General features: G+C 47.8%; 1 protein-coding gene across 2 annotated transcripts in view; it reads left to right on the top strand.

Annotated features, from left to right (window-relative positions):
* ABCA13 (ATP binding cassette subfamily A member 13) overlaps positions 1–16,506 on the top strand; it is a 335,950-nt gene that overhangs the window by 24,885 nt on the left and 294,559 nt on the right. For both annotated transcript variants that reach the window (XM_070787451.1, XM_070787452.1), the window contains exons 6-9: positions 5,647–5,765; positions 8,384–8,538; positions 9,472–9,554; positions 10,232–10,353. In XM_070787451.1, the coding sequence (XP_070643552.1) occupies positions 5,647–5,765; positions 8,384–8,538; positions 9,472–9,554; positions 10,232–10,353 (479 nt within the window). The remainder of the gene's footprint in view (positions 1–5,646; positions 5,766–8,383; positions 8,539–9,471; positions 9,555–10,231; positions 10,354–16,506) is intronic.

Raw genomic sequence — 16,506 nt, 5'->3', positions numbered from 1 at the left:
CTACTCTTGGGCTCAACTGCAGCCTTCTTGCCAGGTTCCCTAGACCCCGAGGACCTCCTCTCCCCCTGCCCCCAGCACTGTGACCTCCAGCCAAGGTGAACATCCCCCTCCCTGCTCCAAGCTCTGCCTCTGCTCATGGAATGTGCTTCCCTGTCTCTGCGGCCTCAACTTCAGCCACGCCCTCTGGCTGGAGCCAGGGCATCTCTTCCAGGAGGAATGCCTGCGTCCCATTTGCATCCTGTTTGCTTGTGGTGACCTTGAGTTGACCTCTATCTAATGTAGTATTAAGGCTCCTATTTCTTAAGTCTCCCTCCTCTGCCCGAGTCAATGTTCTTTGAAGGCAGCAACTGTGTCTCCGTCTCCTGTGCGTGCCCAGTGCCTGGCGTGGAAGATCACTCTACTGACAGGTGCTGGGTGGCCCATGCAGTGACTCAACTCCTAGAACACTTTCTCTGAAGTCCTGGCACTGAGTGCTTGTCTTTAAGTTTGTTGGACCCTCTCCTGCATTTGTTTGCTACTTCACTGAGAACAGGATCTGTTACTCATTCAGTTCTGTCTCCATGATACTCAGCATAGAGTCTGTGACAGTGAGTCATTGCTACTTACATTGTAAACGAATTCATTCATCTAAGATCCTTCTTACCAAATCCATTACTACAGATTTCAGTGACATTTCCCTGGCATACCATTGTGGAAGGAAAGTACCATGAGCTGCCTCGTGGGGCTCCTGGGTGATTTTTAGATCTTTTTCCAAGACGTGAACCCTGGCCTCAGAGCACATTTGGACCATAGACTGCACAGTGCTGCTGGAGTGTATTCACCCACGCATGCATGTTGCTGCTTTTTCACGCGTAGGCTCCTAAATGAGGCTGCACCCAGACCTCTTTTTTTTTTTTAATTAAAACAATGTGTTTTTGGCCACATTCCTTTGTGGCTCAAATGGTAAATAATCTGCCTGCAATTCAGGAGACCTGGGTTCGATCCCTTGGTAGGGAAGATCCCCTGGAGAAGGGAATGGCAACCTACTCCAGTGTTCTTGCCTGGAGAATTCCATGGACAGAGGAGTCTGGCAGGATACGGTCCATGGGGTCACAAAGATTCAGACATGACCGAACGACTAACACTTTCACACTTTCTGCTGCATGTGGAATCTTAGTTCTCTAACCAGGGTTGGAACCTATGCCCCTGCATTGGGAGCACAGAGTCTCAACCACTGGGTCACCAGGGAAGTCTTTGCACACAGCTGTCTTGGTGTAGTCGGGCCTAAAGTCCTTGACAGCAATGGTGTCAGGGATGTTGGGGAGATGGGTGTGAGCCCAGAGGAGGACACCGGGAAGCTGAGGTGGGCTGATCAGGAGAAGAGAGGAGCCAGGGTCAGTGGAGCAGGCCATGAGCCCTGGGTCCCTCATGGAGCCTGCCAGGCCAGCTCTGCCCCGTCCCTGTCATCCCAGGTGGACCTGACACCTGTCTCACGCTGCTGCCTCCTCCTGACTTACTCTCTGATGACTGTAATTACTTAGATGATTATTCTCAGGTGAGGCGTTATGTCCTCTGAGAAGCTCTTCTCAGCACCCCTGCCTGGGTTCGGTGGCCCTGTGTCAGGCCCCTTAGCTGTGCCCTCTGGGCAGTGAGCCCGTGGGCTCCTTGTGACTGCATTTGAATGTGGGGACTGGAGCCGGCAGCCACTGGCAGATGCTTGGTGAGTGAACACGTGAGCACGTGTTAGCAGCCCTCTTGGGCTCAAGTCTCTGTCCCCCGGGACTCCTGCATGAGCGTGGTCTGTGAATTTTGCTCTGACATCCTGGAGGGAACATGTGGCCCTGGCAGGCAGTGTCCAGGCCCAGGTGTCCCTGTGTGGCTGTGTGGCACTGGAGGACACCCTGCAGAGGTTGCTTGGGCTCAGTGCAGGAGTGACCACACCCACCACCAACAGTGATCTAGGGCCTGGAGGGGGTTGACTAAGGGTGTGCGCAGCAGAGGCTGGGGCTTTGGGAGGAGAGGCTCGTTTGGGGCAGGACCCAGCATATCAAGTGTTAGTGTTAGTTGCTCAGTTGTGTCTGACTCGGCAACCCCATGGATGCAGCCCGCTAGGCTCCTCTGTCCATGTGATTCTCCAGGCAGGAATACTGTGGTGGGTTGCCTTTTCCTCCTCCAGGGGATCTTCCCGACCCAGGCATCAAATCTGGGTCTCCTGCATTGTAGGCAGATTCTTTGCCATCTGAACCACCAGGGAAGATGTCAACTTTGATCTCACATTAAGTTGAATCATGGTGGCTGGGGCAGGGCAAGGACCAGGGCTTCCAGACCAAATGGGCCGGGGTCCAGTGCCTGCAGACACAGGCTGGCCTGAGCCGGACACAGAGGCTGGAGCTCGTGGCTATTTCCAAGTGAGAGGATGAAATCAGTGAGGCATGGATGCATGGGTGCCTGGCATGTACTAGGCCTGCTCCTGGATTCTGTTAAGAGGGCAGGTTGAGTATGGGTGGCCCTGCCCACCGTGGGGACATCATCCCACAGCTTACGAAGAGCTGTTTGTAGCGAAAAAGGGTAACTTAGGGTCTAGCACAGGCTTAGCTTTGATCCACTCACTCACCTCTCTTTTGTAATACCTTCTTAAACCCAAGAATCGATGAATCTTTTAGTGGCAGAGCAGGAGAGGAGTGAGGCTGGTCTGGGAGGCAAGGTGAATTCATTTTATAAGTGAAATCCCAGTTGTCATGTAGGTTTATTTTTTTCTTTAAAGAAAAATCTCTGTTTCCAGTCAGAGATGTTATGAGTGTTGTTGCTGTATTATGCACCTCGGCTCACCTTCGGGTGGCTGACAGATATTCTCACATGCAGAGCTCGCACTCTAAAATGTGGCTGCTTATCTGACATAGTGAACCCAGCCACACTTTAAAGCATAATTATTTCACTGTTTTATAGTCAGCTAATGTAATGGCTTTTAAATAAATTAAACATTCATCAATACTTGAATTTATATGAATTTTGCCATTCTGTACTGCATTTGCTAAATTAATATAGCACACTTGAGTCACTTCGTTACTGAAGATTTAATTTCTAATTTTTATATTTCATTTCAAGAAAACCCAAGCATGTCATACTTAAGCATGAGTAACATTCACACTTCATCTCCACTTTCCTTATTAGGTTGTCACTCCATTCTGTAGTGACAGGCCCAGAGAAGTTACAAACGCCGGCCAACAGGGTATTGGGGCAGAATGGGCCAAAATGGGCCAGTCGTCCTCCTCTGTCACACAGAGGGAACACACTCAGATCTGTGACAGTGACTGTTGACAATGAAGCAGTGATTGGTGTGTCATAGAGTTAAGTTCAGCAACACCATGAGGAAAGTAACATTTTTGTCCTTTGGATCTAGTACCTGAAATACGTTAGAAAAGTCTGCCTGGGAACAGGGTGTGTAGTTTGACGGCTCTTAAACCGAAAGGGACCTTGTAGTCACCTTTGACTTGGTTTGATCTGGTTTCCCAAATTGGCAAACAAAGGTCCAGAGAGTGTGAGTGACTTGCCCAGGGCCTGGGGTGTGGGGGAGAAGTCAGAGTCCCTCTTCGGTGGAGAGGCACAGAAGGGATGACCAAACAGAGAAGAGGGTCCGGACAGGGAGATGGGCCAGGCATGGGGGTGGCCTGATGTGACCAAATGCTGGAAGAATGCCAGTAGCAGGTGGGAAGAGCCAGGACTGGTCGAGGGGGCAGGTCTGCAGAGGCCAAGTGAGGTGCAGCAGGAATGGGCCTGGAAGGTAGGGGACAGAGGTTAGCATTTCCAAGCCTCCTGGGCAGCTGCAGGACAGTGTCAGCGGTGGGGCAGCTACATCTCCAAAACAGAGGGTCCATTTGTTTTCAAGGCTTCCCTGGTGGCTCCGATGGTAAAGAATCCTCTTGCAATGCAGGAAACTTGGATTCGACCCTAGGATTGGGAAGATTCCCTGGAGAAGGAAATGGCAACCCACTCCAGTATTCTTACCTGGAGAATCCCATGGACAGAGGAGCCTGGTGGGGTCACAAAGCGTCAGACACGACTGAGTGACTAAGCACACACACATTTGTCCTCAAAGATACATGCTGGATGCTTCATATATCTTCAGATCAGATCAGATCAGATCAGTCACTCAGTCGGGTCCGACTCTTTGCGACCCCATGAATCGCAGCACGCCAGGCCTCCCTGTCCATCACCCACTCCCGGAGTTCACTCAGACTCACGTCCATCGAGTCAGTGATGCCATCCAGCCATCTCATCCTCTGTCGTCCCCTTCTCCTCCTGCCCCCAATCCCTCCCAGCATCAGAGTCTTTTCCAATGAGTCAACTCTTCTCATGAGGTGGCCAAAGTACTGGAGTTTCAGCTTTAGCATCATTCCTTCCAAAGAAATCCCAGGGCTGATCTCCTTCAGAATGGACTGGTACCTTACCTTATTCATTTTCCATTTTAATAAGAGATTACTTGTATTTTTAACAATAATATGTTGGGTTTCAAAATCAGAGAAATAGCAAGATTAATGAGAAAATATAAACTGGGTGGTCTGCTTCTGGAAAGTGTGAATTTGGGTTTATTCTATGCACTCTACCTTGTCTGCAGTTCAAAACCATTTTAAAAAAAGAATTTTTGAGAGACAATGTAAAAATGTAAGAAGCAGGACTTTTGCTTCTTTTTTTTCCCTATGTGAAAGTGACAGAAGTTTTGTTATTCGTGAGAATACATTTCATCTTCTGTAAGGTGAAGACACAGAAGCACGTGTGAAGCCAGGGGCTGCGCGCTTGTGGATGCGCTAGGTTTGCGCATGCGCAGTGGAGCCCTCTGTGATTCAGCAGGGTGGGTCGCGAGGTTGCGCTGAGCAGGGTTGCGAGCAGCCGGGGAAGCAAGGCACTTGTAGTCCTGAGAAGACAAGAGGTCAGGAGCCTGGGGAAGGAGCCGAGAGTGAGTGAGATGGAGCCGCAGGTTCCTTCACCAGCTGCCTGCTTTAGGAAGAGCACGTGGCCCAGGGTGGAGGCGAGTTGGGGGGAGGGAGTGGCGAGGGACAGGCCTGTCAGGGTGTCACCCTGTCCTGGGCATGACCTGGGGGCTCTGGACAAGGCACAGTGTCCAGAGGTGTTGAGTGTGACTGACAGTCGGGTTTGTGAGGAGCCAGGTGGTACTCCCAGGATGCCGCATCTAAAGGGTGGAAGGTGGGGGCCTGCTGTCCATCGTGTGTGTGTGTGTGTGTGTGTGTGTGTGTGTGTGAGTGCACGCGCACGGGCGCGTGCACGCGTGTGTGAGAGAGAGAGCTCGAGCAAGCGAGAGATGCACCTTCAGACTGAGGCCCTTCTACCTGTCGCTACTCCAGGCCCGTTGGTGAAAACCAAGACTGCCCTGGGCAAAGTGGGTGACGGGGGCACGTTGCCCAAGGGGTGCGAAGAGGGGGCCGTTTGGGGCGGGGGAGAAATATCTTAACTTCTATACTTTCAGTTAGACCAGAATAAAACAGTGTTTATTTAGTTGCATTTGAGACTCAAAAGGAGCAGCATCCCCCTCATTTCTGGTAGTTTTAGAATTCTTTATGAATCTGAGTCATTTTGAACCTTTAAACAGTGCCTTTGTGAGAGCCGAGGAGAACTGCATACTGATGGCTTCTCTGTGTGTTTCCTCTGCAGAAAACCACTCTCTGACGAAGGATGTGTTGTGTGCCGCTCTGCACTGTGAGCAGAGCGTGGCGAGGCTTCTGCTGTTAGCTGCCCTGCGAGCGGTCGTTCTGGGGCACGACCACTACCAGGTTTGGCATCTTTGATGACTCAGAGACCTCCCTATTCCTTATGACTGGCCCGTGCAGGACAGTTTCCTGTTCCAGGCTTGCTGGCGTGGTCCTAAAGACAAGGGACCATGGTGCAGAGCTGTGTGGGGAGTCAGGGCTGCAGACTGGGTGTCCACACCTCCTCCCCCAGGTCTTCCGGCTGCTGCTTGAGTGGCTGGCACAGGCTTGGGAGAGCTGGTTGTTAAGTGTTTAAGAGTTTTGCAAGTTGGTTCTTAAACATAGACATCATTAAGAATCCAATTATATATAGTAAAATAAAGTTGAAAACAAAGACACTAAACATTAAGATTCCTCACTTCCTAATTAGTTTAGCATGTTTTGCTGTTGTCTGAGAAGGTTGGCGTTCTTTTATCTGCACAGTGGGCCTGCTACTGCTGGTCTCTTCCCCATCCTGTGTTCAGTGACATCACGTTGCCTGTTTGAGTAGGTCATGCCGAGAGTCTGGCAGGCAGAAGGAACATGGGGGCAGAGGAGAAAAGCCATGTGTGCGTGAGTTTGCCACCAAGTAGGAAGCGAATAGTCTGGTCTGATGGACTGCCCAGCCCCACCCTCCCCAGGCCTCAGATGGACAAGACTCCGGCCAAGGCCTCATGCTCTGAACACCACTGGTCCCAGGCTTCTCGTCTTCCTTGCTCCACAATTCAGAGGTTCCGTGTGGTGGCCCCTTTAGGGGACTTGCGTTTTGGTGCTCAGATCACATGCAGAGTTCGTTTGTGCCCAGGAAATCCCAAGGCAGGGACTCAGAGGCCAGGACTCTCTACTTTGACACCTCAGAATTCTTCACATTTGACTTGCTTGGAACGCACATTTGTTAGTTCTCTGATCATCTGAACAATTCATGACTTTCCTTTGTGAGAGTGATCAGTGGCAGTTTTGAGAAAGATATTTAGAAGCGTTATTAAAATGTAATGTGTTCTCTCAGCCTTAGCACCATCTTTGGAGAAACCTCTGTGCCATGAGAGTGAAGTGGAAGGAGAAGCCATTGTGCAAAAGAAAACAGATGAGGCGGAGGTCCAAGCAAACGTGTACACCCATGGCAGCCACAGAGGCAGGAACAAGGGAAGCCCGAGGCCAGGGACGCTGGGACAAACTGCTGGACTGCATGCCTACTATCCAGAACTTGTCTCAGTGGATCTGGAACTTTGAATGGTCTCCATGGCCATTCTGATCTCCTCAACCACCTTTGAGAGACTCAGCTTGCTTGTATCAAAGCAGTCCCTTTTGGTCCTTTGCCCTGGACCTGTGACATTATGGGCTAGTTCTCTTCTCAGTTGTGGCTGAACGTAACGTGTACAATACATCATCTCTTTTTCTGTCTTAGCTGAAGGAAAAAAAAATAGTATGTGTTGATTTACATGAGATAGGGGCTTCCCTGGTGGCTCAGTGGTAAAGAATCCGCTGGCCAATGCAGGGAACTAGGGTTCAATCCCTGGGTCAGGAAGAGTTCCTGGAGAAGGAAATGGCAGCCCACTCCAGTATTGTTGCCTGGAGAATCCCATGGACAAAGGAGCCTGGCAGACTACAGTCCACGGGGTCACAGAGAGTCAGACGTGACTGAGCATGCATGAGTTACATGAGATGAGATTTCCCCAAATCCCCACAACCTGGGACCGTGCTTGCAACATCAGGAAGAACTGGGTGATGAAATAAATCAATTCTGATGATGTGAAATAAATGATATACAGCAGAACTATATTTAAAATGGGTAACCAACAAGGACCTACTGTATAGCACAGGGAATTCTGCCCAGTGATGTATGGCAGCCTGGATGGGAGGGGAGTTTGGGGAGAATGGATCCATGTATATGGATGAGTCCTTTGCTGGTTATCGGAAACAACCACAGCATTGTTAATTGGCTATACCCCAATACAAAATTAGAAGTGTTAAGTTTGGAGGAAAAATGATATATAGCAGAACTGCTGAGTCCAGGGAAGTGTGTATAGGTTTATATGTGTCTGTACATATAAATACATGTGATCTCCTGCTTTTGGGGTCATTTTATATTTTAAGTGAAGTTATATTTGCCAGTTAGTTTTATGAATTATAGGTATTTTACATTCTTATCAATTTATAGGTATTGTATACTTTATAAAATGATCAGTCTTTTATACAGCTGTTTATGCTTGTAAAAGATGCTGATAACGTGTCCATGGAGTCTTAAGAGTCAGGGCCCAGACCAGGGATTCTTCCGTGGGGCTTCTCCAAGCACCCACTTCTCCTGCCAAAGAGTGGCCTGGCACCTTCCTTGAACAGTGTCTGTTTTCAGGCTCTCAGCTGGGCAGTGCTGGTCCTTGCCATGCCCTTGTGTCCGCTGGGTAAATGGCAGGGCCAGGCAGAGCAAGGCTCTCCTGGTTCCCAGCCAAGGGCTCCTTCCAAGGCCTTGCAGTGTGCACCCAGGCAGTTGGGCAGGATCAGACATTCTCCGTCTCCTCTGCCCTGTTTCCTTAGAGTGAGGACGGTGGGCTGGCAGCTGTGTAGACAGTAGACTGACGGTCCATGTGATGCTCGGCAAGGATGCCAGCGTGTCTGGTTGAGCTCATGCCAACAGTCTCCAACTGTATCACTGCTGTGTTTTCTAGGAATTGGAAAAGATATGGACCTCTCCCCATCAACTAAGCTGTGAAGGCCTTCACAGGAATCTCTCCAGAGCCTTGGAAAGCTTCAGAAGCAGTTTGGAAGATGCCAGTGAGCAGGACTGTGAATGCCAGTCTGGGTCGGCCTCCAAGCCACACACGTATGCCCTGGTGGGGCCCAAGCTGCCTCAGTCTCTCTCTTCATAAGGACGATGTCGTGCATTAGTAAATTATGAATCTCAGGCAATAATGTATAACATACACCGTTAATGGCTCAGAGGGTAAAGCATCTGCCTGCAATGTGGGAAACCGGGGTTTGATCCCTGGGTCAGGAGGAGCCCCTGGAGAAGGAAATGGCAACCCACTCTGGTACTCTTGCCTGGAAAATCCCATGGACGGAGAAGCTTGGTAGGCATCATGGGATCACAAAGAGTCAGACACGACTGAGCAACTTCACTTTCACACACCGTTAATGTACACATTAATGCATGTATTTTCTCACCCACACCAAAGTTTCCCATGACTTTTAACTTTTGAAATTGTAAGTGGTAGGAGCAGCATTAGTGCTGAGGCTGGCTTTATTGGGGAACAAGAAATTGAATCAAAATGTCAAGATTCAACGTTACAATATGGTAGTAAAGATGTTCTGTAGAGTCAGGCAGTGATTTTCCAAAGCACCTTCATACTGGGTTAATTTTGCTCTGTGTTCTCAAAGTGTTAACCCTCAGAAAAGGAAGTTGGGGACTTGTTTCTGAAAGTGACTTATTCCCAGAAGAAATGGTGTTCCTCTGACTTTTTGGTATCCTCATTTCTCGTACATTCCATGGCCTACCCTAACTGTTCTTTCTGCATTTATGAGAAGCCATTTGTTATGCATCCTTACTCTCCTGCCTCCTCCTGCTTGGCAGGGGGTGTCGTGATATTAATGGGTGTCCACACACAGACACATCGTGTGTCCAATTATCTGAGAAATTTTAGGGAAAGGCAATCTTGTTATCTAGCTCATTTCCTGGGAACTGAGGCAGTGTATTCAACAAACATTGTTCCTGGGGCTTTATCTTGCCTAAATTAGCTTTAATTTTCTGCCATTTTAGGTTGGCCCAAAGCCTGGAGAAGACTTTATTGTTGTCTGGGAATCCCATAATGACTTTTCTTAGCAATTTCACAGTAGCTGAGGGTGAGTATGTAGCTCCTCCAAGTGTGCTTGATTAAAAATTAAATTTAGTTTCTCACACAAATATATCATTAAAATAAAACATGTAAAGGGTGAGTTATGCTATCTATATGTGGTAAATAGCAATTTAGAGCCTGGATGCTCTGATGTATTTGGGGCTGAGAAGAAAGTCCTAGAATCCTGGGTACCAAAATGAAGAAAGGATGAGAGACGCTTCTGTGGTCCAGGAGTCTCCCTGGCCCTGTCTCCCTGTCTCCCAGTCTTATAGATCCTGAAGCCCCCTTGCATCACCGTGTCAGGTCTGAAGAATTCTGGCAAATCTCTTGTTCGGAAAAGTGAGATGAATAGATATGTGGGGAGAAGTGAGTTTCCTTGGTCACTGTTCCCTTGGTGGGGACACTTCTTTCTAGAGTAAAATTTAAAATGCATGGGTCTTAGAGGAAGCAACTGAGCAGAATTGCCACATCATCTGGGGTTTTGTTTTACTTCTGATACAAATGATCGCAGCACCCCCAGGGAAGAGTAAGGTTTGACTTTATTTGGTGCTTGTTATGGGCTGGATGGAGTGGAAGAACAGTCCTTGCCAGGTTTTCATGTCAGATCTTATCTTCACTACTTCAGTCAGGAGTAGCCCAAATATTTATTATTATAAGATTTCCTTCCTTCTGATTGTCTTTCAGATGTAAAAGTAAAAGATTTGATGCAGAATATCAGCAAGTTAACTGAAGAGCTCCGATCTTCTCTGCACATCTCAGATGGAACCATCAACAGTATTTTAGAAGCAAACATCTCCCACTCAAAGGTGGGGTTGCCACTTCTGTTCATGGCTGGGGCTGCTGACCTCCTGTGGTCCTACCCCTACCCCACGGCTGGGGATCCCCTGTGAACTGTGTGTGTGTATTTGTTAATTGCTCACGTGTGTCTGAGTCTTTGCAACCCCCTGGACCGTAGCCCATCAGCCTCCTCTGTTCATGAAATTTAGCAAAGAATACTGGAGTAGGTAGCTGTTTCCTTTTCCAGGGGATCTTCCTGACCCAGGGATCCAACCTGAGTCTCCCGCATTGCAGGCAAATTCTTTACCGTCTAAGCCAGCAGAGAAGCCCCTGAACCATGTAAATGGAGCCAGAAAGGAGATCACAGAACACGCTGGCAACCCAGGGGCATCATGATCTGCTGCCAAGACCTTGGAGTCTTCAGTTTCATAATAGTGTCTTTACCAGAGTTCAGTTCAGTTCAGTCACTCAGTTGTGTCCTACTCTTTGCAACGGCAGCATGCCAGACTTCCCTGTCCCATCACCAACTCCTATATCTTGCTCAAACTCATGTCCATCAAGTTAGTGATGCCATCCAACTCTCATCCTCTGTCGTCCCCTTCTCCTGCCTTCAGTCTTTCCCAGCATCCGGGTCTTTTCTGATGAGTCTATTCTTCACATAAGGTATTGGCCAAAGGATTGGAGTTTCAGCTTCAACATCAGTCCTTCCAATGAATATTCAGGACTGATCTCCTTTAGAATGGACTGGTTGGATCTCCTTGCAATCCAAGGGACTCTCAAGAGTCTTCTCCAACACCACAGTTCAAAAGCATCAATTCTTTGGCACTCAGATTTCTTTAGGGTCCAACTCTCACATCTATACATGACCACTGGAAAAGCCATAGCTTTGACTAGATGGACCTTTGTTCGCAAAGTAACATCTCTGCTTTTTAATGTGCTATCTACGGTGGTCATAGCTTTTCTTCCAAGGAGCAAGTGTCTTTTAATTTCATGGCTGCAGTCACCATCTGCACTGATTTTGGAGCCCCCCAAAATAAAGTCTGTCACTGTTTCCATTGTTTCCCCATTTGTTTGCCATGAAATGATGGGACCAGATGCCATGATCTTGGTTTTCTAAGTGTTGAGTTTCAAGTCAACTTCTTCACTCTCCTTTTTCACTTTAATCAAGAGGCTTTTTAGTTCTTCGGTTTCTGCCATAAAGGTGGTGTCATCTGCATATCTGAGGTTATTGATATTTCTGCTGGCAGTCTGGATTCCAGGTTGTGCTTCATCCAGCCCAGTGTTTCTCATGATGTACTCTGCATATAAGTTAAATAAGCAGGGTGACAATATATAGCCTTGATGTACTCCTTTCCCAATTTGGAACCAGTTTGTTGTTCCACATCCGGTTCTAACTGATGCTTCTTGTCCTGCATATAGATTCCTCAGGAGGCAGGTCAGGTTGTCTGGTATTCCCATCTCTTTAAAAATTTTCCACAGTTTGTTGTGATTCACATAGTCAAAGGCTTTGGCATAGTCAATAAAGCAGAAGTAGATATTTTTCTGGAACTCTCTTGCTTTTTTGATGACCCAATGGATGTTGGCAATTTGATCCCTGGTTCCTCTGCCTTTTATAAATCCAGCTTGAACATCTGGAAGTTCACGGTTCACATGCTGTTGAAGCCTGGCTTGGAGAATTTTGAGCATTACTTTGCTTGCGTATGAGATGAGTGCAATTGTGCAGTAGTTTGAGCATTCTTTGGCATTGCCTTTCTTTGGGATTGGAATAAAGACTGACATTTACCAGTCTTGCATCCACTGCTGAGTTTTCCAAATGTGCTGGCATATTGAGTGCAGCACTTTCACAGCATCATCTTTTAGGATTTGAAATAGGTCAACTGAATTCCATCACCTCCACTCACTTTGTTTGTAGTAATGCTTCCTAAGGCCCACTTGACTTCGCATTCCAGGATGTCTGGGTTTAGGTGAGTGATCACGCTGTTGTGATTATCTGGGTCATGAACATCTTTTTTGTACAGTTCTTCTGTGTATTCTTGCCACCTCTTCTTAATATCTTCTGCTTCTGTTAGGTCCATACCATTTCTATCCTTTATTGTGCCCATCTTTGCATGAAACGTTCCCTTGGTATCTCTAATTTTCTTGACAAGATCGCTAGTCTTCCCCATTCTATTGTTTTCCTCTATTTCTTTGTATTGATCACTGAGGAAGACTTTCTTATTTCTCCTTGTTATTCTTTGGAACTCTGCGTTCAGATGGGTATATCTTTCCTTTTCTCCTTTGCCTTTAGCTTCTCTTCTTTTCTCAGCTATTTGTAAGGCCTCCTCAGATAACCATTTTGCCTTTTTGCATTTCTTTTTCTTGGGAATGATCTTGATCACTGTCTCCTGTACAATGTCACGAACCTTCATCCATATTTCTTCAGGCACACTGTCTATCAGATATAATCCCTTGAATCTATTTCTCACTTCCACTGTGTAATCGTAAGGGATTTGATTTAGGTCATACCTGAATGGTCTAGTGGTTTTCCCTACTTTCTTCAATTTTAGTCTCAATTTGGTAATAAGGAGTTCATGGTCTGAGCCACAGTCAGCTCCCAGTCTTGTTTTTGCTGACTGTATAGAGCTTCTCCACCTTTGGCTGTAGAGAATATAATCAGTCTGACTTCGGTGTTGACCATCTGGTGATGTCCATGTTAGACTTGTGTCTTGTGTTGTTCGAAGGGAGTGTTTCTATGACCGGTGCATTCTCTTGGCAAAACTCTGTTAGCCTTTGCCCAGCTTCATTTTGTACTCCAAGGCCAAATTTGACTGTTACTCCAGGTATCTCTTGACTTCCTACAAATTTTGCATTCTCGTCCCCTATGATGAAAAGGACATCCTTTTTGGGTGTGAGTTCTAGAAGGTCCTGTAGGTCTTCATTGAACTGTTCCACTTCAGCTTCTTCAGCATTACTGGTTGGGGCATAGGCTTGGATTACCGTGATATTGAATGGTTTGCCTTGGAAACGAACAGAGATCATTCTGTCATTTTTGAGATTGCATCCAAGTACTGCATTTCGGACTCTTTTGTTGACTGTGATGGCTACTCCATTTCTTCTAAGGGATTCTTGCCCACAGTAGTAGATATAATGGTCATCTGAGTTAAATTCACCATTTCCAGTCCATTTTAGTTCACTGATGTTCCTAAAATGTCGATATTCACTCTTGCCATCTCCTGTTTGACCAGTTCCAATTTACCTTGATTCATGGACCTAATGAATGGTTGTTGCTGACCCATGAAAAGACGTAGGGATTCTTGGCCTCCGGAAGAGAAGAACTCAGTCTGGGGCCAGAGTCGAGGCTTGATTGCTCTGAGCTTTTGGGCAATAGAGTTTTATTAAAGTGTAAAAGGGATAGAGAAAGCTTCTGACATAGACATCAGAAGGGGTCACAAAGAGTACCCCCTTGCTAGTGTTAGCAATGGAGTTATATACCTTATACCTTTTAATTAGTTATTATAGTGAATAAAAAAAATGTCTCAAGTTTGTGAAAATTTTATGAGACCTACTCTCACAATTTACAGTTTAGGATAACAAGATTAGAATTTAACAATAGAAAGATCCTCCAGACCTACTGCCATAATATACATTCTAAGATATCAGGATTAGTCAGAAGGTTTTCAGGAAGGAGAAACTGTCCTCCAGCCGGATACATTGTTGTTATGTAATCCCTAGTACAGAATTTAAACTGAGTTTTGTAATTGACTGAGACTACGGAATGCAGAGGAAAAAAGTTTTTCCTTTCTCCTCCTTGAGAGTTCCAGACCCCCAATCTCCACTTTGAGAGCCCCAGACCCCTTTCTCCTCCTTGGGGACCCTGAACTTCTTATCAATCTGCCTGGGAATTGACTCTCTCACTAACATTCCAGGTTCCTATGCACTGTTGTTCTGTACAATTGTTGTCTGGACTTGACCAGAGTTAGAAAGGGTAAAATTGGTGGTGATGTTCGTTCCTGATTCCCAAATTGATTTCCTTTCAGTAGGGAATGGTCTGCAAGCTGACAGCATGTTGGAGCAGTGTGACAGCAGCGGGCAGGCCACCGCCTGGTGGGTGAGGAGCACTGAGGGCCCAAGAGTAAGGAGATGGGGACATAGGCTGAGTTTGCCCATGCAGGGCAGAGCAGGTGAACTTCATCTGGATCCTCCGCAAGTGCTTTGCTGAGATCACCTTTTGGCTCTCACATGGGGGTTTACTTCCCTGTTGGTAAAGAATTTGACTGCAGTGTGGGAGACCCAGGTTTGATCCGTGGGTCAGGAAGAACCTCTGCAGAAGGAAATGGACAACCCACTCCAGTATTCTTGCCTGGAGAATTTCATGGGCAGAGGAGCCTGGCGGGCTATAGTCTGTAGCAACTGAAGCGACTTAACACCGCAGAGGTTGCTGCCTGATTAGCAAGCAGCCGCCAGGTGTCGCTGACGCTCTGCCGCGGGAGGGCTGGGCCCTGCGAGGGCTTGAGGTCTGAGGCGCCTTTGCGGTTGAGGTGGCTGTGCGGTGCTTTCTTGTGTGTGTCCTTCTGACCATGTGGGTCACTGCGGATGGTCACCCGAGTGGCTGGATGGTGAGGCTATCGGCAGGGGCGTTTAAAAAGCTTGCATTCTTGGGATTCAAATTAGTAATGTAAGTTAGTAATATTTGCTGTGCTACCTAAGTGGATACATGAACTCTTGTGTGCCTATAAATCTGAGATAATAAATTCATGTTTGGTTAAGTGACACTTGAGCCCTAGATTCTTCTAGATTGTTAGGTTGATGGCAGCATCTCTTAATACATATTATCAGTAGTAACTTCGGCATTTCTCTCTTTGAACTTCTCTGCCTTTCCCTGGTTGGGAAGATCCCCTGGAGAAGGAAATGGCAACCCACTCCAGTATTCTTGCCTGGAGAATTCCGTGGATTGAGGAACCTGGTAGGCTACAGTCCACGGGGTCTCAAAGAGTCTGAGCGGCTTCGCTTAGCTTCGCTTCGCCTTACCCTCAGCCAGTGTTGAGTTTGTCACCTACCTCAGAGGTCTCAGAGCTTCCAGAACGTGGAGTCCGCAGTTCCCCAAAGGCAGCAGGTGTCTGATGGGCTGGCTTGCAAGATAAATAGATGTGTTTGTGCAGCAGAGTTCCAGAAGCATGTGTGAGGTGGCGTTTCAGTGTGAGCCATGCAGTGAGGGAGCCCCTGGGCGTAAGGAGCTGCCCCGAGGATGGGGCTGAGGGCTCAGACGGAAATGGGGAGAAACCCCCACTGTGAGAAGTCACGGGAGAGCCACAGGTTGGCTGACTCGGGTCAGGGCTCCCAAGGAGGCAGAAAGGGACGGAACCAGCCGACCGGTGGGGACACGGGCATCCAGGAAGCCCCTCTCTCCCCACGCTCTGTCTGTGAACGCCTGTATCTCCAGGTTAAACCCGAAACATAGACTCCTGGGTCCTGGAGTCCACGTCCCGGGACTGAATCCCCTCCCCGCGCCCGAGGCCAACCAAGCTTCCTATGCTGGGATGCGGTGTTCTTGGCTCAGGTCAGCAGTGACTTCCTCCCTGTGTGTTCCAGGCCACATTTTTATTCTTTTAAATGTCACAGCGAGGTCTAAGAGTTCAGGACCAAATAGACTGAGAGAGCAACCAGAGGCGCTTCTTCTCCCTGGATGCTCTCAGCTGGGGAAGCCTGGGTTCTAGCATCCTCAGCAGCTTTGTCCCTTCCCTCCCCCCAGCACCCAGGTACTTATGCAGGGAGGAAGGGAAGGGCTGCCCCGGCTCCGATCTCTCCTGGGAGGCTTCTAAAGGGAAGAGGTACTCTGAAACCTTGTCTTATTTATGTCCCTCGGGCAGAAATGCGTGCATCTGGTGGGCCTGGCACAGTTTCTCTCTCTCACTCGAGGAGGCCGTCACTGAGCATCAGGAGCGACTGGTGCTCTGTTAGCTGAGAGATGCCTGGTCCGGATTCAGCCAGCTCCACACGTCCCATTTGTTACAGCACATGAGGCTTGTCTTCTGGAAAGCTGCAATGGATAGTTCTTGGTGTAACTCGTTTCAGAGTGGACCCCGGTAAACAACTGGCTCATTCTGGCTTTTCTCTTCCCTGAGAGAGAAAGAAATAATTACTTTGTGAGTGGAGTTAACAGTTTCTGGCCCACGCAGAGGACTGTGGCCAGGTGTGCCCTTTAA

This window comes from Bos indicus, chromosome 4, assembly GCF_029378745.1.
Source record: "Bos indicus isolate NIAB-ARS_2022 breed Sahiwal x Tharparkar chromosome 4, NIAB-ARS_B.indTharparkar_mat_pri_1.0, whole genome shotgun sequence".
Classification (NCBI taxonomy): domain Eukaryota; kingdom Metazoa; phylum Chordata; class Mammalia; order Artiodactyla; family Bovidae; genus Bos; species Bos indicus.
Note: the sequence above shows the minus strand (reverse complement) of the source record. Positions and strands in the feature narration are given on the sequence as shown.